At 32.9% G+C, this 18000-nt stretch overlaps 2 protein-coding genes across 3 annotated transcripts in view; both read left to right on the forward strand.

Moving 5' to 3' along the window:
• Positions 1–18000, forward strand: part of LOC134844272 (meiosis-specific nuclear structural protein 1-like) — a 310596-nt gene that overhangs the window by 114968 nt on the left and 177628 nt on the right. The gene's annotated exons all lie outside the window — the stretch shown is intronic.
• The window catches only part of LOC134844987 (peripheral-type benzodiazepine receptor-associated protein 1-like), a gene marked incomplete in the record, with an annotated part of 60018 nt that continues 51499 nt past the window's right edge, over positions 9482–18000 (forward strand). The window contains 3 exon segments of the mRNA XM_063861815.1: positions 9482–9496; positions 9545–9751; positions 13607–13837. Coding sequence (XP_063717885.1) covers positions 9482–9496; positions 9545–9751; positions 13607–13837 — 453 coding nt within the window.

Consider the following 18000-nt stretch of genomic DNA (forward strand, 5'->3'; position numbering starts at 1 on the left):
AAAAACAATGGAGGAATAAAGAACTTTGCTGGGGAGTTTTGACAAATTTGGGAGTTGGGTAGGGAGTAAAAAGAGTCTTTGAAATATTATCGTACGACTTTTTTTATTAACTTCAAGTTTTCTAAAATAAATAAAATTTCTTTTCTTGTCAGGTGTAACTCAGCAGTAATTTTATAACTTTGATACGCAATATGTGGATCAAAAATAAATTCTTTGATTGAGTAAATTTCCCTAAAGAGACCTTTACTTAGTCGAAGAACTCTATTTTTTGGACAACATAAACGTCCAAAAAATTGTGAAAAAAGTAAAAATCTACATCTATTTCATCAATAAGGAAATCACACGGAATATTTTCTTTTATCTTGTAAAGTAATTCGAGAAAGTTCAAATGTTTTTTAATTGACATTCTTCAAAAATGAATATTTTGGATCCAAATTTATGTCTAGAAACTGCTTAGTTCTGATTGGTTGAAAATATTTCTGAAAATTGTGGAACTTTCGAAGGTATGACGTCATTACCATAAAAGGAAAATTGCGTAGGTGGTGACGTCACTTCTATTCAAAGAATGACGTCATTACCATAAAAGGATAATTGCGTAGGCATCATTGATAGTATAAATACACTTATTTTATTGGGTTAAATCATTCATTTTGTTTGCCAATCAGAAACAGTCAATTGAATTTTACTTCAAATTTTACATTTCGTTACTTCACGAAAAGAAAAAAGTAAGTATTTTCATTCAATTGGTACTCTAAGTTTTTAATTTTGGAACATTTCTAACGTCCCAATTCTTTTTAGATAATGCCTGCCCTTAACCGAAACGAGAAAGTCAAATGTGAGGAATGTGGCAGGGAACACACTCACAAAGATGCATCAAGGCATCGTAGAACATGTGGTGTTTTGAAGTGTTCTAACTGTAATTTTTTTACTTATAGCAGCGAGGAACTTGCTAATCATTTAAAGAAGAAGCATTTTCAGCATAATATTAAATTATGCGCTCAGCAGTCTCCAAACACACTTCAGGAGAAGGTAAAGTTTTTACTTTTAAAAAAAAAACATAGAAATTACTATGATTATTAGTTTTTACTGAATCTGGAAGGTCTCAGCAATTGTAACAAATCTAGTCAGAAATTATACAGTGTTTTCATTACATTACCTGAACTGTCATTTATTTTATCATTCAAATGTTAAAGACAGCAAAAATCGAGTTCAAATAGTCGTGAAGCTTTCCATGGAACTCGATCCGAAAACTTTTAATCAACAGTAAAAACTCCTTTGGTTGCAAGCTTGCGGAGACTTTGTTGTGATAAATTTATAGTAGAGTGCATAACATTTGCTAATGAGTATTTAAGTATGCGCCTAAAAATTGTAAAACTTGGATATTTGGAAAACATCAACTAATTGAAAGGTTTTTTGTAGTTACTATTTTAAAGTTTTCCTTGTTTAGTGCTTGTAAAAGTGTTCATGGAGAAAAAATCTTTTTAAGCAGATAATGTGGTTTGAATTATTAAGAATTATGTTTTCTATTGTTTTTTTTTGATGATTTCAGAAAAGAAATTGATAAATGACCTGGGAAAAATGTATATTTTGCTAAACTTTGAAAGTTTCAAGATAATGATATACATCATTCCAACTAAAAATTTAGTCTAAAATAGAAATTCAGATTTAAAACAGCAATATACAGTTATGAGGTTGAGGAAATCCTTTAAAGGCTTTTAGTAAAGGATTTATGGTGTTAATTCAGCTTAGGATTATTGAACGTTTGTTGAAACGATACATTTTTCCATCTAAAATTCAATTTTCAAGTAAAAATTTGCCAAATTGGATTCATTTGGTAGATAGTAGATGAAGCAGAAACTGAGAAAATGCTAAATTGAGATAGAAACTCAATTTATTCCTTAGGAGTTTTGAGATAATTTTACTAAAATTTAGCTTAAAAAGTATATCTTGAGAAAAAATCCGACATAAAAATTTTCAAAGTCTTATATTTATGCATAATTCATTGGAAAAAATTGTTATCATTTGATATATAAGGTACTTTATATGAAAGATCAAATGTTTTGAGGATAATTTTTGTGAAGCAAACCCAATTCGACATCTTTTGGAAGAAGATACACAAAGCATCAATCAAAAACTTGCTTTCAAGATCTACATTTCCTTGCTATATACAATACACAAAAATTACATACATACACAATACTACATAGAATATACATCACTATATACAATACATTACTACATAGAGTTTTTTCTTAATAAAAAGCGGAAAATTACACAATTGTTCCAGTTTGCACCTTGATTTGCTTTGCTAATACAATTTTTTGAGACTCGCTCTTCCAGCAATTCTTATATTGTAGATGTTAGAAACTAGGTTCTCTTGCGTATTTCCGGAGATTTTCAGATTATAACTAATAGAGCTGCTCCTAATTTGTTCTTAGATCGTAAAAATACACCTTTATATTCTCATTTTGTACATATCTTTTTGAATGCTTTAACTAGCACCAATTCTTTCTCACTTGGATATTTTTGAGAAAGTTTCCTTCATAAATGAAAAAAAAAGCGAGTTAATAACTATTTTGCAAAAAAAGTAATAGTTATTGATCTCAAAATGTGTATTTTTGCATAAATAGTTTACGATAGCAACTGAACAGGGGAACTTTGAGGAAGATATTAACATTTTTTATTGTAATAATTATACGGTAATAATTTCATTGCTAATTTCATCTAATTTCAACGCTAATTTCATCTCTGCCAGCGAATTGTTCGTTCAATTGATACTATTTTCCTCCTAAATTCTCCAGTTTTGATTAAATTTTCTAGTAAAGTGTGTTCAATAGCAAAAACATGTATTAAACAGAAAGCAAGAATAACTTTAAAACATCGAAAACTCTACGGAAAATCTTGAAAATTATGTTGCAGAAGCAACAGAGTTGAATCATCAGTTATGAAGAAGTTTTTGTTGAATTTGAGTCAATATCGAATAAATTTTTTAGAAACATTTATCCCATTTTAAACAATTTTAGCAATAAATTGTTCATTGTTCATCAATAATCTGAAATTTCTAATTTTTAACATAAAAAATTTCTCACAAGTTGTAATTTTTGTACAAATTTGGGTAATTCAATCAGAAAAAAATGAGGAGGAGTTGAATCATGGAATTTGATTTAGAATTTTCATAGAATATTGCCCTTAATGTTCGTTTGAATTGAGACTCCTAAAAATAATCCCTGAACTGGACAAAAAAAAACAGTTAAAAACCAAAATAAAAGATTCGAAATGAAAAATTTCATGTAAATTTGATTAATTTTCATTTTACCTTCTCGAAAATTACGACTAATTTCACTGTTTTCCGGAAGTTTCAATATTGATTCTGCTACTATGAACCTTCTTTTCAGTGTTTAGAGCATTGTATAACCAAATATTTAGCTCAAATTAAGGTGAACTTCATTGTATTTCAATATTTTGAGAAAAAATTGTGAAAAAAGTCATTTTTTATTCAAAATTTTGTATCATTGTCTCAACATAATGCCAATTAAAATACAGTCTTAGCTTATTTTTAAAATCTATAGGTAAAAGTATGCTTAAAATTAGATCAAAAGCAACAATACATTAGCCAAAGTTATGAGATTTCTGCAATTTTTTCCAAATACTTGAAATTTTTGCAATTTTTTCCAAATACTTGAAGTTTTTGCAATTTTTTCTCAAAAAATTAGAATTTTTTCGAAAACATTTTCATTTTTTTTGGTAAAAATTCCAAATTTTTGCACAAAAACTCTTACCATTGACTTATCATGCACAAAAAAACTAAATACATAAGCTTAATTCTACTCGAAATTAACAATTAATTGTTCCCAATTAGATAACGCGCCCCCAAAAATTTTGCGAAAAAAATAAACATTTCCACACAAAAACCAAAAAAAATACGTTTTTTGTATCATTATCTTACCATCACACAAACCATAAAAGCTTACCATCGGTATTCCCTATCTTAATACATTGTAGCGTATGGTTCAAAGGAAACTACAAAAAACTGATAATTTGTGTGGATTTTACGCAATTTATTCAGCATTTCTTCTTTTTAAATTCTTCCAGAAGAACTTGAATAATATTCATGATGTGCATGTTTTAAATTTTATATCTAATTTTATGTAAAAATGCAGTTTTTGTTTGTAATTGTATATTATTGCGGTAAACTTAATATATATTGCAGTGATTTATATACTTTCTTTGTAATTTAAATTTTTTTTCTCAAAAAACTTGACTTTTTTCGAAGTTTCAGCATGACTAGGTAACATATTATAGCTACACCTTACACAAGAAGGATAAGAAACAATTAGATAACGCATGTCAAAATTTTTCCAAAAAGCTTGAAATTTTTGTCAAAATTTTTCCAAATTTTTTCCCAAAGCTCAAATTTTTTCCAAAATTTTTCCAAAAAACTCGACACAAAAACATCGTATCTTAATACATGGGAAACCTATAACCTATCTTAATACATGGGAAATCTATTCCCTATCTTAATACATAGCATGGAAGACCGGGGAATCTATAACGTATCTTAATACATGGGGTCTTCCATGCACCCCCCCCCCCCCTGATCACCTCCAACATCTACTACTGGGGTGGGTAAGGAGTATGTCAATTTGATCAGAAATTTTTTTTGAGCAAGTAGGTGTTGAATACAATAATTATGCGTAAACCAGCGATGCGTAACGTGAAATCGATTATCGTTTACAAATTAAATCTGTTTCAGCTCAACGCTATGTCACCTCAAACGTTCTTTGAGCACATGGACGAAAAACTGAGACCTTCAAACTTCAATTCTCACTCCCACAGCTTCCGTCATTCGTCTTCTGAACCTACTAATAAGATAACACACGGGAGAAATGGGACAACTTTGGTCGATCCGATAAAAAATGGATCCCTCCCCAATTGATCTGTCGGCCTATTTCACAATTCAGTGAGTTAAACATTTAGATTCTTTCTCAATTGCTTTTTGATTTCTTTTCAACAACTCAAGAAATGTTTAACAATGTTCCGAGTTTTATTTAGCTTGAATTTCGAGTCGCATAAGTTTTTGGATACGATTGTTCCAAAACAAGTCGGTTCTTCTACATGTGTCATCGAGTTTGGCATGTTTTGCCCCTCACTTAATGCGCCCCGATTTTATTGCGGGACTTGTGTGCGAGATTTTAGGGGCGAATTGTGCGAGATACAAAAAAGTCATAAAATTTAAGAGGAGCGAAATATGCAGAGTAAATAAACGAGCCGAAATAGAAACCAATCAAAAATGCGCGGAGTATATGAGCGAGCCGAAAAGTTTCATCGTATGTATGAATTTGCAAAACTTTCGTAACTGTTTCGTTTTACAGTTTTACAGAACTATTATATAACATTCACGTATTTTTGGCGGGTTGATACCTCGGCCGGTATAACACCACCGAAATATGTGAGGGACGAGTTTTGTCGACCTTTATTATACTGTATACTTTTAATCTACAAAGTTAAAATTGAGACAACAAAAAGATGAAGACTAGCAAATCTTCTGAGATCTGGAAAAAATAAATTAGACTAGTGTCGAAAATTACCAGCGTCAAACACAAAATGTTGCGGTACAGCGGCAAAAAAAAAGTTTTTACACTCTCGGTTTTTGAAAAACTATCTAACTTAAATTGACGCAGGATAGTTTTTTCCCACAAGGAGTTCCTTCAAGATGATCATGTGAAAAGTGGTGTGTTTTATTTTCCTTTCTGACAATAAAATTGCCAACAAACTCACAATAAATTGTACTACTGTGTTAAAATTTAAGCATTTGTTGTACCATCTCTACATCGTTAATCTGATTTAAACTTTTTGTTCTTTTTTTGATGTCTATAACAAACATTGTTTTATCTTTGGTGCAAAAAAACTTTCCGTCAGTATGTTGAGTAAATATGTTGTTTATCTTTTCAACCGTTCATTGTAAGAATAGAACATTTGTCCTAAATACCATTCTCAGCAAAACAAGAGTTAGCTACAAAGAAAACTTTGGTATTTTCCGGTACTATTTGGAAAAATGGTTTCATACGGCATTGCTGCAGTAAAAGTGTAAGTTTTCATTAAAAAGGAGCTCATTTAAAAGAAACAGAGTTTGTTCATACCCATGATACCCAGCTTTCTGAAAACCTTGGCCCCTATAAAGTTAGATTTGCCATGTTTTTTTTTTGCACCAGGAATAAAGCTGAAAATTAAAAAAAAATACAGGATAAAGATTTTTTTTCACCGAGTAACATCAGCATTTCGATGCATCCTGTAATTGATTAATGCTCCTTGTTGTACAAATGTAGTAATCTAATAAGTATGAACGTATCAACTTTTTTCTTGCTTAAATCAAATTGAGGAAACGATGGTTTCCTGAATTAAAATGATAGGTGTTTTTTTTCTGTGTGGTGAGATTAAAAGATCTGATAAAAAACTAGAACTTAAGCAAACTCAACAGTCATAGTTATTTCAAACGTTTATTGCTCCGACCATTGAGGAAATGAGGAGGAACTTTGTATTTGGGAGTGCTACAAGGTTTTTTTTTCTTTTTTGTCCTTCTTTTCCACTTAAAATGAGGTACCACAAACAATCATCAGACTAAGTTGAGTGATTATAAAGCTATTTTAGTTGTGATTCGAACGACATTAGAAAATTTTCAATAAAATTCCGATTTTTTGTCTGATTTATAGCAAGTAACGCGAGCAAGCAGGCCCATTATATCTTAAACAGGCCTAATTAAACCCGTATTGACTTAGTTTCACGCGGCATTTTGGGAATCGAAAAGTTTCGGCTTCTTGATTTTTGTATATTTTTCCTTGTCATTTTTTGCAAAAAGCTTTTGTTTAATTTGCTTATTTTACTTTGAATTTCAAGTTTGCTTAAGTTCTGGTTTTTTATCAGATCTTTTTATCACACCACACAGAAAAAAAACCTATTATTTTAAGAAAAAACTATTGTGTTTTTTACGACTATGGCTAATTAAACAGTAACCGGCTATCCTTGTTATATATTCGTGTTGTACTGCGTGTTTTCTGAATTCCCACTGTTCCTCGTATTTTCTTAAAAATGCAGCAAAAAGCAGGTTTTTTAAAAAAAATTTCCCAATTTCTACATTTTTGTTATAATACAATTTATTACTTCTCTGAGAACGCGTAAACTGAGTTTGTTTGAGCTACATCTAAATGAGCTTCAGAAATTTCAACATTTTTCGTCGGCGAGGTTGTTGAATGTGGACAGTGTTTTTCGTAAATATAGTAAGATAATCCTGTTCTGTAAATTTTGAGTCGAAGTAAACAGCCTTCAAATGGTGTTGAAACTTTTGTCAATTTTTTTTATTAAGCTTAGCAACAAACTGTTTCCTTTTTTCTGAATTTCATGTAAGAGCCTCAATTTTTCATAAACTTATTTATCTCTGAATTTGATCAAAAGAGCTTTTTCTATTTATTCAAAAAAAGTTGCTCGGTTTTTTTCTGAAAAACCTCAAAATTGTAGTTATACATTTGAAGCGTCTTTGGAACTTGTTTTAAATCTTTTTAACGTCTTTTCTGTAGTTTGTCTCGGTGTAGCTGGTTTTTTTTTCCTTCTTTTTTAATATGCATATGTATCGAGGAAAACGTTTCAAAAAAGTTTACAGTACTATTTGAAACTAAACATTTTTACTACAGGGTCATTTTAGTTGTATTCCGGCGTTTTATATTATGTTGCTGCAAAAATTTTGAAAAACGTTTAATTGTGAGTTGAGAAAAAAAACGTGACGCAGTCAATTGTATGGTTTGTTCTTTTCTTTTTTGCCCGCAATGAATTTCACATATTTTTGTATCTTATATTCAATTGAACTCCAAGGTTGTTTTCAAAAGTTGGAATAAAGTGTTTTTGAGGATAACATATCAACACAAAATCTTAAAACATTTCCTCTGGCTGACTGTTTTTGTTTGCTTTGTTTATACCTTTGTATTTTTTTTACTAGAACAGATTTTACGTAATTTTACTACCTCAATTTACGTATGTGCGTATTTTTACTAGAACAGAATTTACTTAAAGCGTTTGATTGAACAGTTATTCTCAACTTTGTTATTAACAAGTGTTAGTTTTTTTCCTTCATTTAAATAAGCAAAAGCATGAAAATAATTTTTGAACTTTACATGAAGATATTTACCTGGTTATTTCCTTTTCTTTTTTTTGATTTCTGTTAAGTTCAGTTTATTTCCTTTGCTTAATTTAAGGCAAACTCCACTATCGAACAGCAAAAGTGTAAAGATCACCAAAAAGGTTATCAACTTCTTGTTTTGAAAGTAATTTTTTTTTCAGAATCCCGATGGAATAAAAAGTTTACCTTTTGATCTAGTTTTCTCAAATTGGGTAATTTTTTCCAAAAATGTCAATTTTGGCTTGTTCTAGAAATTTAAAAAATTTTAAGACTGTCTATGTTTTTTTGTGAATTTCAAAACAATTTTTCCAATTTTTTGTCTGTTTGCTACGTTCAAACCGTCTCAATTGCAAAGCAAACTAAGCTCTTTTTTAATGAAATCAAATGGCCCAAAAAGAAACGTAAAAGACTTCTAGTTTTGAAAGTGGCTTTCAGTTTTTACATTTTCCAGCAAAAAAACTACTTATTGATCCATTTTTCCTAAAAGGAATAATTTTATGAAAAATTGTTTTTCTTAAGATGTTTTTAAAAAAACTTGAAAACTGCCGAAAATGATTAATCGTTGCTGATTTTTTTGAGTCAAAGACACTCTTCGAACTGTCGCTAAGCTATTTTTACCATTAAAACATGAGTTGACGATTAATTGGCCCATCTGTCTGCTATCGGGTGTGTGTTTTTGATCTAGAAAAATTGGTTGTAGGGCCGACTTTGCTGTAATTACACTTAGAACTGTTCGATTCGGGCAGAAATTCTTGCTTTGTCATTGTCAAAAATTTCAATTTGGCTTGAAACAAAAAAGTTTTCATCATTCTCCTTTGAGCGTAATCAATTTTTGTCAACACACTGAAGTAGTTTCATCCGTTGCCCAGTATTTCATGTGTTATATGCTTTTTGCATCGTAAACCAAAGTAATTGTGGAACCAAATGTGAAACTTGCTTGGGCTTTTATCTCGATTGAAAACCTTATAACCGGTTCAAAATTCTGGTAAAAACCTATTATATTCAAAATGGGATTTTATTTTGAAAACTAATTCATAAAGCAAGTATCATTTTAAAAATGTAGCGGCTCTCAGAGCATTTATATTGATGTGACTTTGATCTATTTTACATGGGATGGAAGATATTTTGAGGGGAGGATGTTAACTTGGTTCTAAGTTGGAGTTTTCAGCCAATCAGAATCAAGCTAAAATGCTGGGGTAAAAGATCTTAACTTTGTGAGTCTGGGTCGAGGGGGGGGGGGGGGGGGGGTGGGTAAGGAGTATGTCAATTTGATCAGAATTTTTTTTTAGCAAGTAGGTGTTGGATACAATAAACATGCGTGAACCAGCGGTGCGGAACGTGAAATCGATTATCGTTTGTAAATTAAATCTGTTTCAGCTCAACGCTATGTCACCTCAAACGTTCTTTGAGCACATGGACGAAAAACTGAGACCTTCAAACTTCAATTCTCATTCCCACAGCTTCCGTCATTCGTCTTCTGAAGCTTCTAATAAGATAACACACGGGAGAAATGGGACAACTTTGGTCGATCCGATAAGAAATGGATCCATCCCCAATGGATCTGCGGGCCCATTTCACAACTTAGTGAGTTAAACATTTTGATTCCCTCTCAATTCCTTTTTGAGTTTTTCTCAACAACTCAAGAAATATTTAACAATGTTGCGAGTTTTATCTAGCTTACATTTCGAGTCGCATAAGTTTTTGGATACGATTGTTTCAGAAAAAGTCGGCTCTTCTACATGTGTCATTGAATTTGGCATGTTTTGCCCCTCACGTAATGCACCCCGATTTTATTGCGGGACTGTGTGTGCGAGGTTTTAGGGGCGAATTGTGCGAGCTACAAAAAAGTCATTAAATTTAAGAGGAGCGAAATATGGAGAGTAAATAAACGAGCCGAAATATAAACTAATCAAAAATGCGCGGAGTATATGAGCCAGCCGAAAAGTTTCATCGTATGAATGAATTTGCAAAACTTTCGTAACTGTTTCGTAAGTTTCACAGAACTATTATATAACATTCACGTATTTTTGGCGGGTTGATACTTCGGCCGGTATAACACCACCGAAATATGTGAGGGAAGAGTTTTGCCGACCTATTTTATTGCTCCGACTTTCGATACGAAAGTAACGGAACATTTGTGCTCGGGGTGGGTTTTTTTTTCTTCAGACAAATTTCGACTTTTTAACTAGCCATTTTTGACGGAATTTTTTTTTATCATTCAAAAGGTATTGTTGTCCTGGGCTTAAATTTGAAAAGTTATTTCACCTGTGATCATTTTTCGTAAAATTATGAGGGTTTAAAGGTTGCCATTTTGGCCATTTTGACCAATTTGGGACAATTAACGCGCGATATAATTCGAGCTATTAACGCGTAAGCGGAGATTCAATCCGTCTAAGAAATCGTTCCAAATTGGTTGACAGAAGCTTATTTACCATAATTGGTTTGTTTCAAGGAACGAAATCTATCCTTTTGTACTTTATATGGCGTGTGGGGGATGATTTTCATTTAAAAATTCAAATTAAAAAAAAACTTCATTTTATTTTATTTCAATTAATTTTTTAAAGTTATTTTTGCTTCATAAATCTTAAAAGGCGGTCGGAACATTCAGGGCTTTGCCCTGATACGAGCAGTCTTGTTATGTATACTTTTAATCTACAAAGCTAAAATTGAGACAACAAAAAGATGAAGACTAGCAAGTCTTCTGAGATCTGGAAAAAATAAATTAGAATAGTGTCAAAATTTAACAGCTTCAAACACAAAATGTTGCGGTACAGCGGCGAAAAAAAGTTTTTACACTCTCGGGTTATTGAAAAACTATCTAACTTGAATTGACGCAGGATAAGCAGACAAACTTACCCATTTGAGTTGATAACGGAAGCTAAAACAAACAAAAATGCTCCGGCGTGGCGTCATATATGACAAACTAGCAAAATTGACTGAGCGGTTTTCAACTTTTTCTCCCAGTGTTGCTCCACCGAAATACAGAGTTCAGACAAAACTAGCAGCCGTTCAAAATTTGAAATCATGCCATTCGAACATGCTCAATTTTCGGCATGGTTGAATATATATATATGTACATGTATGTAATGAATATGTATGTATATATGTATATATATAATACCATTTCCATACGAAGCTTTGTTGTGTATCTGTATCTGGAATTTAAAAGTATAAAATTGAACGTATAAGGGCAAAACCATGAATTTTCCGTCTTCCTACAAACTGCAACTCCTATATTTTTTGGTCTATCAAATATTAACAAGACTGCTCGTATCAGGGCGAAGCACTGAATGTTCCGACTGCCTTTTAAGGTTTATGGAGCAGCAGTAATAGCATAAGAAAATTAAATGAAATAAAATAAAATGAAATTTTTTTTTTCTAAAATTTGAAATTTTTTATGAAAATCATCCCCCCACACGCCATATAAAGTACAAAATGAGAAATTTCGTTCCTTGTAACAAATCAATTATGGCAAATAAGCTTCGTTCAACCATTTTGGAACGATTTATAAGACGGATTAAATCTCCGCTTACGCGTTAATAGCGCGAATTATATCGCGCGTAAATTGTCACAAATTGGTCAAAATGGCCAAAATGGCAATCTTTAAACCCTCATAACTCTACGAAAAATGATCACAGGTGAATTTTTTTCAAATTTAAGCTCAGGACAACAATACCATTTGAATGATATAAAAAATTCCATCAGAAAATGGCTAGTTAAAAACTCGAAATTTGTCTGAAGAAAAAAACCCACCCCGAGCACAAATATTCCGTTACTTTCGCATCGGAAGTCGGAACAATAAACTATGAATTTTAGGCTGCTGAATCAAATTTCAAGTATCAAATTCTGTTTCGTTTAAGGAATGAATGAGACCAATTATCTTGCCTCAATTCAGTTTGGAACTTTTTTTTGGCGCTAGATAATTCACCACGCTTCAAGAATGCGCGTTACATTTTCAGCATCAAAATATAAACGAGCAGTTTAGCTATACTTTTTTCACAGGGGTCGTAAAGTCAGGTTGGTATAATGGTGAGTGCGAACCTTCTGTGATTGATCAATCACAGCAAAGAAAATTCTTTTGAAAGATGATCTGAATAAAAAATCAACCTCGGCTATATATATTTGCTTTCATCAAAACGGAACAATAACGAAATAGGTATCAAGTGTCAGAAAAACTTGCAGTTTAAAAAGAATAGTTGATCCTGTTTTTTGGCTGAACCAAAAAGTTTGGTTCCTACATGATAATTACAGGCTTTAGCGCGCAAGTCATTATTAGCTTTTTAAAATTTGGTCAAATCTTCATAGAAAAAATAGCTCAAGTTTTGTTGGTCAAGTTGCAGCATCACGGATTTCGCTTGTGCTATAAGTGGCTTTCATTGAAGTTGCAAGTGCAATTGTTGTTCATTATAGTTTCAGGGGGACTTGATAGATTTCAATTTTTTTTTCTGAAGCACTATAATTTAGACAATGATTACGTTTTAAAGTGGAAACTTCATCATCAAACACGAAAATTTCGGAAGTTTTTTGAAGTGCTTTTAACTCCAGGATACTAACAAAAAGTTATAGCCATCCAACTATTCATTTTAGTCCAAAAGGTAGTCATAATTTTTGGCGGTAAAAGGGTTTGTGTGCCAAGTGTTAACATTACGAGGCCAAACTGTGTATTTTGTGAATTATAAGCGGATTCCGCAACAAGGACGCTCCCTTTGTTCTTTTTTTTCTGTTCGTTCATTTTTTGTGAAAATCACTCCGAGAAAGTTTTAACCTATCTAGTGCACAGTTTGGCCTCGTGAAGCAAAAAATAACACGGAAATATAAATAAGTTTTCTGCTCGAAGAGATTTTTTGGAAAGCTTCGGTAAAATGAAGTTTATAACGGAGTGTGTTCTGCTAGCGCTGCATAATGCGTCTTGAGGGTATCAGTATCATCACCAAGTACAGGGGCGGATTTAGGGGGGAGAAGGCGGGGGGGGGGGGGGTGGACGCTCCCTCTCAGGAATACGACCCCCTGCCGACCCAAAGGGTCCCCCTTTGTACTATTTTGAGATATCCTTTTTTGGTGAGGAACCCTAAAATTGTTCTAAAGGCGGTTCGGCGCCAATATATACTAATTTTGAAGGGGGAACGCGCGCCAAAAAAACGCGATTTCTTGGTCAAAATTTTTTTAAAGCGTTTTTTTGTTGGCCTGTTTTTCAAAATTTAGCGGCGCAGAAAACTTGGTTAAAATAGGGTCTTTTTGGTTATTTGGAAGAGCTCCGAAAATCAGTTTGATCGACCTAAAAAAAGGTCGACAAAATTTTCGAAACTTTTTGAAAATCCGACCCACCCTCTCGAGAAAATCCTAGATCCGCCCCTGACCAAGTACATGAAAATTGAAATCATTATTAAAAGCACGGCTCGAAATTACTAACGCTTGATTGATGGTTTTTCAAATATTTAGAATGCACCGAACTTTATTGATGAATCAGAATTACTACAAAACGACAAAAACAGCAGCACTGAAGAGAAAATAAATCGGCTGAACTCGGAAAACCAGCAGCTGCAGAACGAAGTTAAACACCTGATGACGTCATTGCAATTGCACCAATCAGGTCATTCCACGTCGTCTCCTCTATCTCCCCAAAGAGATAAACACATAATTCCGAATGGGTTCCGCACAATTAACCATCAGGTGAGGCAGTGTACATGATTGTAAGGACTAGTTATTCAATTTGTTTTTTTTTGATGACAGAATGATTTTAACTTAGCTAGGTCATTTTTGTTGCTCTCAAAATTCAGGGAAAAAGTCTGCAGTTTTTTGGACTACGGCTTGTCTTTCTGCTTATATTTTGTCGGCTTAGTTTTCTTAGCACAGCACATTTTTTTCAACATTTTTTGCGGAATATTTTTTTACTTGCGCTAACATGTAGAGTTTTCTAGGGTTTTCGAGGGGGTGAAAGGTTTTCCAAGAAATTTTGTGGACCTTTCTTTAGGTCTCCTAAAAGACGTTTTAGGCACGTTTCGGAAAGTTTAGACCAAAAAACGGCGTTTTTTTGGCGTGCGCTCCTCGCTCAAAATCAGTCAGCCAAAAAGTCATATCTCAAAATAGTACAACGAGGGACCCTTTGGGGCAGCAGTGAGCCGAATCCCTGACGTCTCAGACTTGTCCGATATATATTTACAGCTCGATAACTAATGTTTTTAGAAACTTCCTATGCATTTTTTCAAGTTTTGCTCGAACTTTTTCCCAATGGTTCAATTTGATCAGCTTTGTTTGTGAATTACAATTTTGCTCCAAGTACTGAGTTGAATCCGGCTTTTCAATCGAATTTTTTCAGTTTTTTTAAAATTATTTTTCTAGTTTTTGTTTCTGCTGAATTTATGTCGGCGTAGTTTCCGTTTTTCATCGATTGAACTTTTCAAGCTGTGTGCATTTTGATAAGTATTGAAGTTATTTTCTGTTGATGTATTGCATAGGCAAAAAAACATTCGCTGTATTTTTAAATTTTTTGCTAGCTTTTTTTGCTTAATATGATTGATACCCGCCTTCATGCAAAAGCAATTTAACGGTTTATTGAAACTTTTTCTATCAACGCTTTTTCGTTGTTTCAGTAAGTTAAAGGGAAAGATATAGAAATCATGTTAACTTTTGAAGTTCACCTATGGCTTCATAAGAACAAAAAATAAACAAAGAATCATGGTTTTCTCGATTGAGGTTTTTCCATTGTAGAATAAAATTAAGATTTGCAAAAAGTTTTTTTTTTAATTTTCGGCTTCTCCGTTCATCTTTGCGAGTTTTTTTTAAGTTTTTGATTTTACGTTGTTCAAAAATTTTGTATCGCAAGTGGTGCTAAACACCGATCCGCTGCCTCTGTGTGAAAACATGGAACTACAGTCATCGGGCATAGAAGTTGTAACTCTTTGATTCAACAAGCAAACGAGCGGTTTTTTGTTTCTCTTTTTTGTCGTTTTCTCTGCAACTATTCAGAATATAGGGTTCAAGTTTTGACACAGGCTAGATCAAATTATTCGAAAGGACTTAAGGAGGCCATAATTTGAGAAATGTTTTTTCGAAGCCGTAAATTTGCTAGTATCTCATAACTAGTTTTAAAGATGTTCTTGTTGTCGAAACATCATTTAGTCATAACAAGGAATTCGAATTATTGGGCACAAAATCGTTCTTTAGTAAACTGATGAGCTTTATTTACACCTCATGCCGCCTAAAGAGACAGATCACATATTTGAAAGAGTTTTTATAGGGCAATTATCTTTTTTTTTAAATTCTGTATACTGTTTGTTATCTTTATTCAGCAGCGAAAGGTGTGAATAAAGCTCGTCAGCTTCCTAAAAAACTAATATGTGCCCAAAAATTCGATTCCCTGAAATGCTTGCGAGGATGTTTGAAAGGATGTTTCATCTAGCATTTGTCAAATTTGGAACCCTATATTTTAAGTAGTTGCCGAGAAAACGACAAAAAGTGGAAAAAAATTGCTCATATGCTCGTTGACATCGAAAATTTCCAATTTCAATGTCCCGTGACTGTAGTTTAATCAGTAACTTAGCGGTTATGCTATTGTATTCTTTCGCTTGGAAAACTTCAAGTAAAACTCATTTTATTTTTAAAGACCACACTTCTAAAAAAATTTCAGAATGCGTCTCATTGTAAATGGCATTAGCATACTTCTTAAGGGGTAGCTCAAATCTATATTGCGATTTTTAGCTTCTGTTTATACTTAAATCGAGCGCTTGCCCTAATTCATGCCTAATTACATTTAAAGTGTGCGTCAAAATCATTTAATTATTAATTATTGGGCGTTCGTGGCCCAGTAGTCCTATCCTATAAGTGTTTGCATATTACCCACCAAGCAGTGAGTTCGACCCCATACCTTAGCGTGTTTTTTATGATGCACTGTTGTCTTTTCTGGCACTGTTTCTTTAAAGTTTTTTTTTGGTATTTTTGATGCGGATAGTTGCTAAGTGCAGCTCTGCATCTGTTTTGTAAATGATTCATTCTAAAAAACTTCTCAGTTCTTAACACATTTAAAAAGATAGTGTATTAAAAAAAGATAATACTTTTTTCTGCACACTTGAGTTAAATAACACTGCTCCTACTGTCCAACTGCTTATAACTTTGTTGATATACTAGTAGGATATATTTAAACAAAAAAGAGGATTTAAGCGTCTTAGAGGTTGAAACTTGTTTAACAAAACTACTTGAATCAATTCGTCGGCTCTGGGATTTCGTCGATATAGATATAATTGACGCTTCATGTATTTTACAGATTTGTTTCATGTTGCTGAAGTAGGAGTGAATGAACGTATGCAAGACTCCTTTATAGGCCTGATGGCTTGTTTGTTTTTTTTTCTTAGAAAAAAACTCAAATTGGTTCAGGCCCAAATTTTATTCTTCATGGTTTGACGTTTGAGTTCTTGTTTTGTTCAGTCCGATTATTTTGTTGAAAAGGAATACAAACTCGACTATTGTATAGAAGAACGTTATCGACTTCTAAATTCGAAAGTTAGAAGTCGATCACGGCTTTGGTTCCTCTGTGTAAAAATACCGAACTAGTCATTTGATTTCAACGAGTAAACGAACGTTTTTCTTCTTCGCATTTTTGTCGTTTTCTCTGCAACTATTAAATATTTAAGATTTAAGTTTTTAACATGCTAAATGAAACTGTTTGAAAGGACATAAGCAGGTCAAAATTCTGTTCCGAAGGCGTAAACTAGCAAGTATCTCATAACTAGTTGTAGAGGTGTTCTTGCTGTGGGAAACATCATTGCAAACAATATGGGGAATTTGAAATATGGTTAAAAAATTCGTTCTTTAGGAAGCTGATGAACTTTACTTACCCCTTATGCTGCCGGAAAAAAAACAGATCACATATTTGGGAAAGTTACTCGGCTCGGCGCCAAAAAACAGCTCAAATGTATGAGCATCAAAATAACCAACAAAAGAACTGTTCCAGCAAATCATTTGAAAGAACTACTGATTCAACCAACCTGTGCACATTATTTTGATTAGCAGTATTGTTGTGAGTAAGTTTTTTCCAATTTTGGGTAAAAGCTTCAAGAAGTTTCAATGCATGCGTCGTCAAAACAAACTTGACCCTTTTTCGACGCCGGGCAAAGTAAGTTTTCTAATTCTGTTATTTGTCTTTTTTCGGCGGCAAAAAGTGTCATCAGCTTCCTAAATAACTAATTTGTACCCAATAATAACTCTTTGAATCGCTTGCGAAGACGTCTGCAAAGATGTTTCATCCAGCATTTGTCAAATTTTTTAACACCATAATTTCTCTAGTTGCCGAGAAAACGACAGAACATTTAAAAAAATCGTTCATCTGCTCGTTGAAATCAAAAAGTTGGAACTTCTATGCCCCGTGACTGTAATTTAATACGAAACTTAACGGTAATGCAATTTGTTTTATCCACCTGGAGAAATTCAAGAAGAATAATTCAAATAATAATGAAGGACCGCACTTTTAAATATGTTTTCAGAATGTGTCTCATTGTAATTGGCGTTAACATACTTCTTAAGGGGTAGCACAAAAGTAGATTGCGGTTTTTTGGTCTAATTAGCTAAATGAAGCTCTTTTCAAATAAAGGGATTGCCTTAATTGCTTTCTGCTAATTATTGAAATGTGCGTCAAAATCAATTAATTGTTTGGTTTTCGTGGCCCAGTAGACCTGTAGGCGGAAAGGTGTTTACATATTACGCACCAGGCAATGATTTTGATACCATGCGTTTGCCGCTTCTTATGAAGCATTATTGTCTTTTCTAGCTTATTTTCAAATTTTGCCGAAGTTTAAAAGCTTTCTTAAATATTTTTATTGTAGATAATTGCAAAGTGCAGC

The sequence above is a fragment of the Symsagittifera roscoffensis genome, chromosome 4 (genome assembly GCF_963678635.1).
Source record: "Symsagittifera roscoffensis chromosome 4, txSymRosc1.1, whole genome shotgun sequence".
NCBI classification, from domain to species: Eukaryota; Metazoa; Xenacoelomorpha; order Acoela; family Convolutidae; genus Symsagittifera; species Symsagittifera roscoffensis.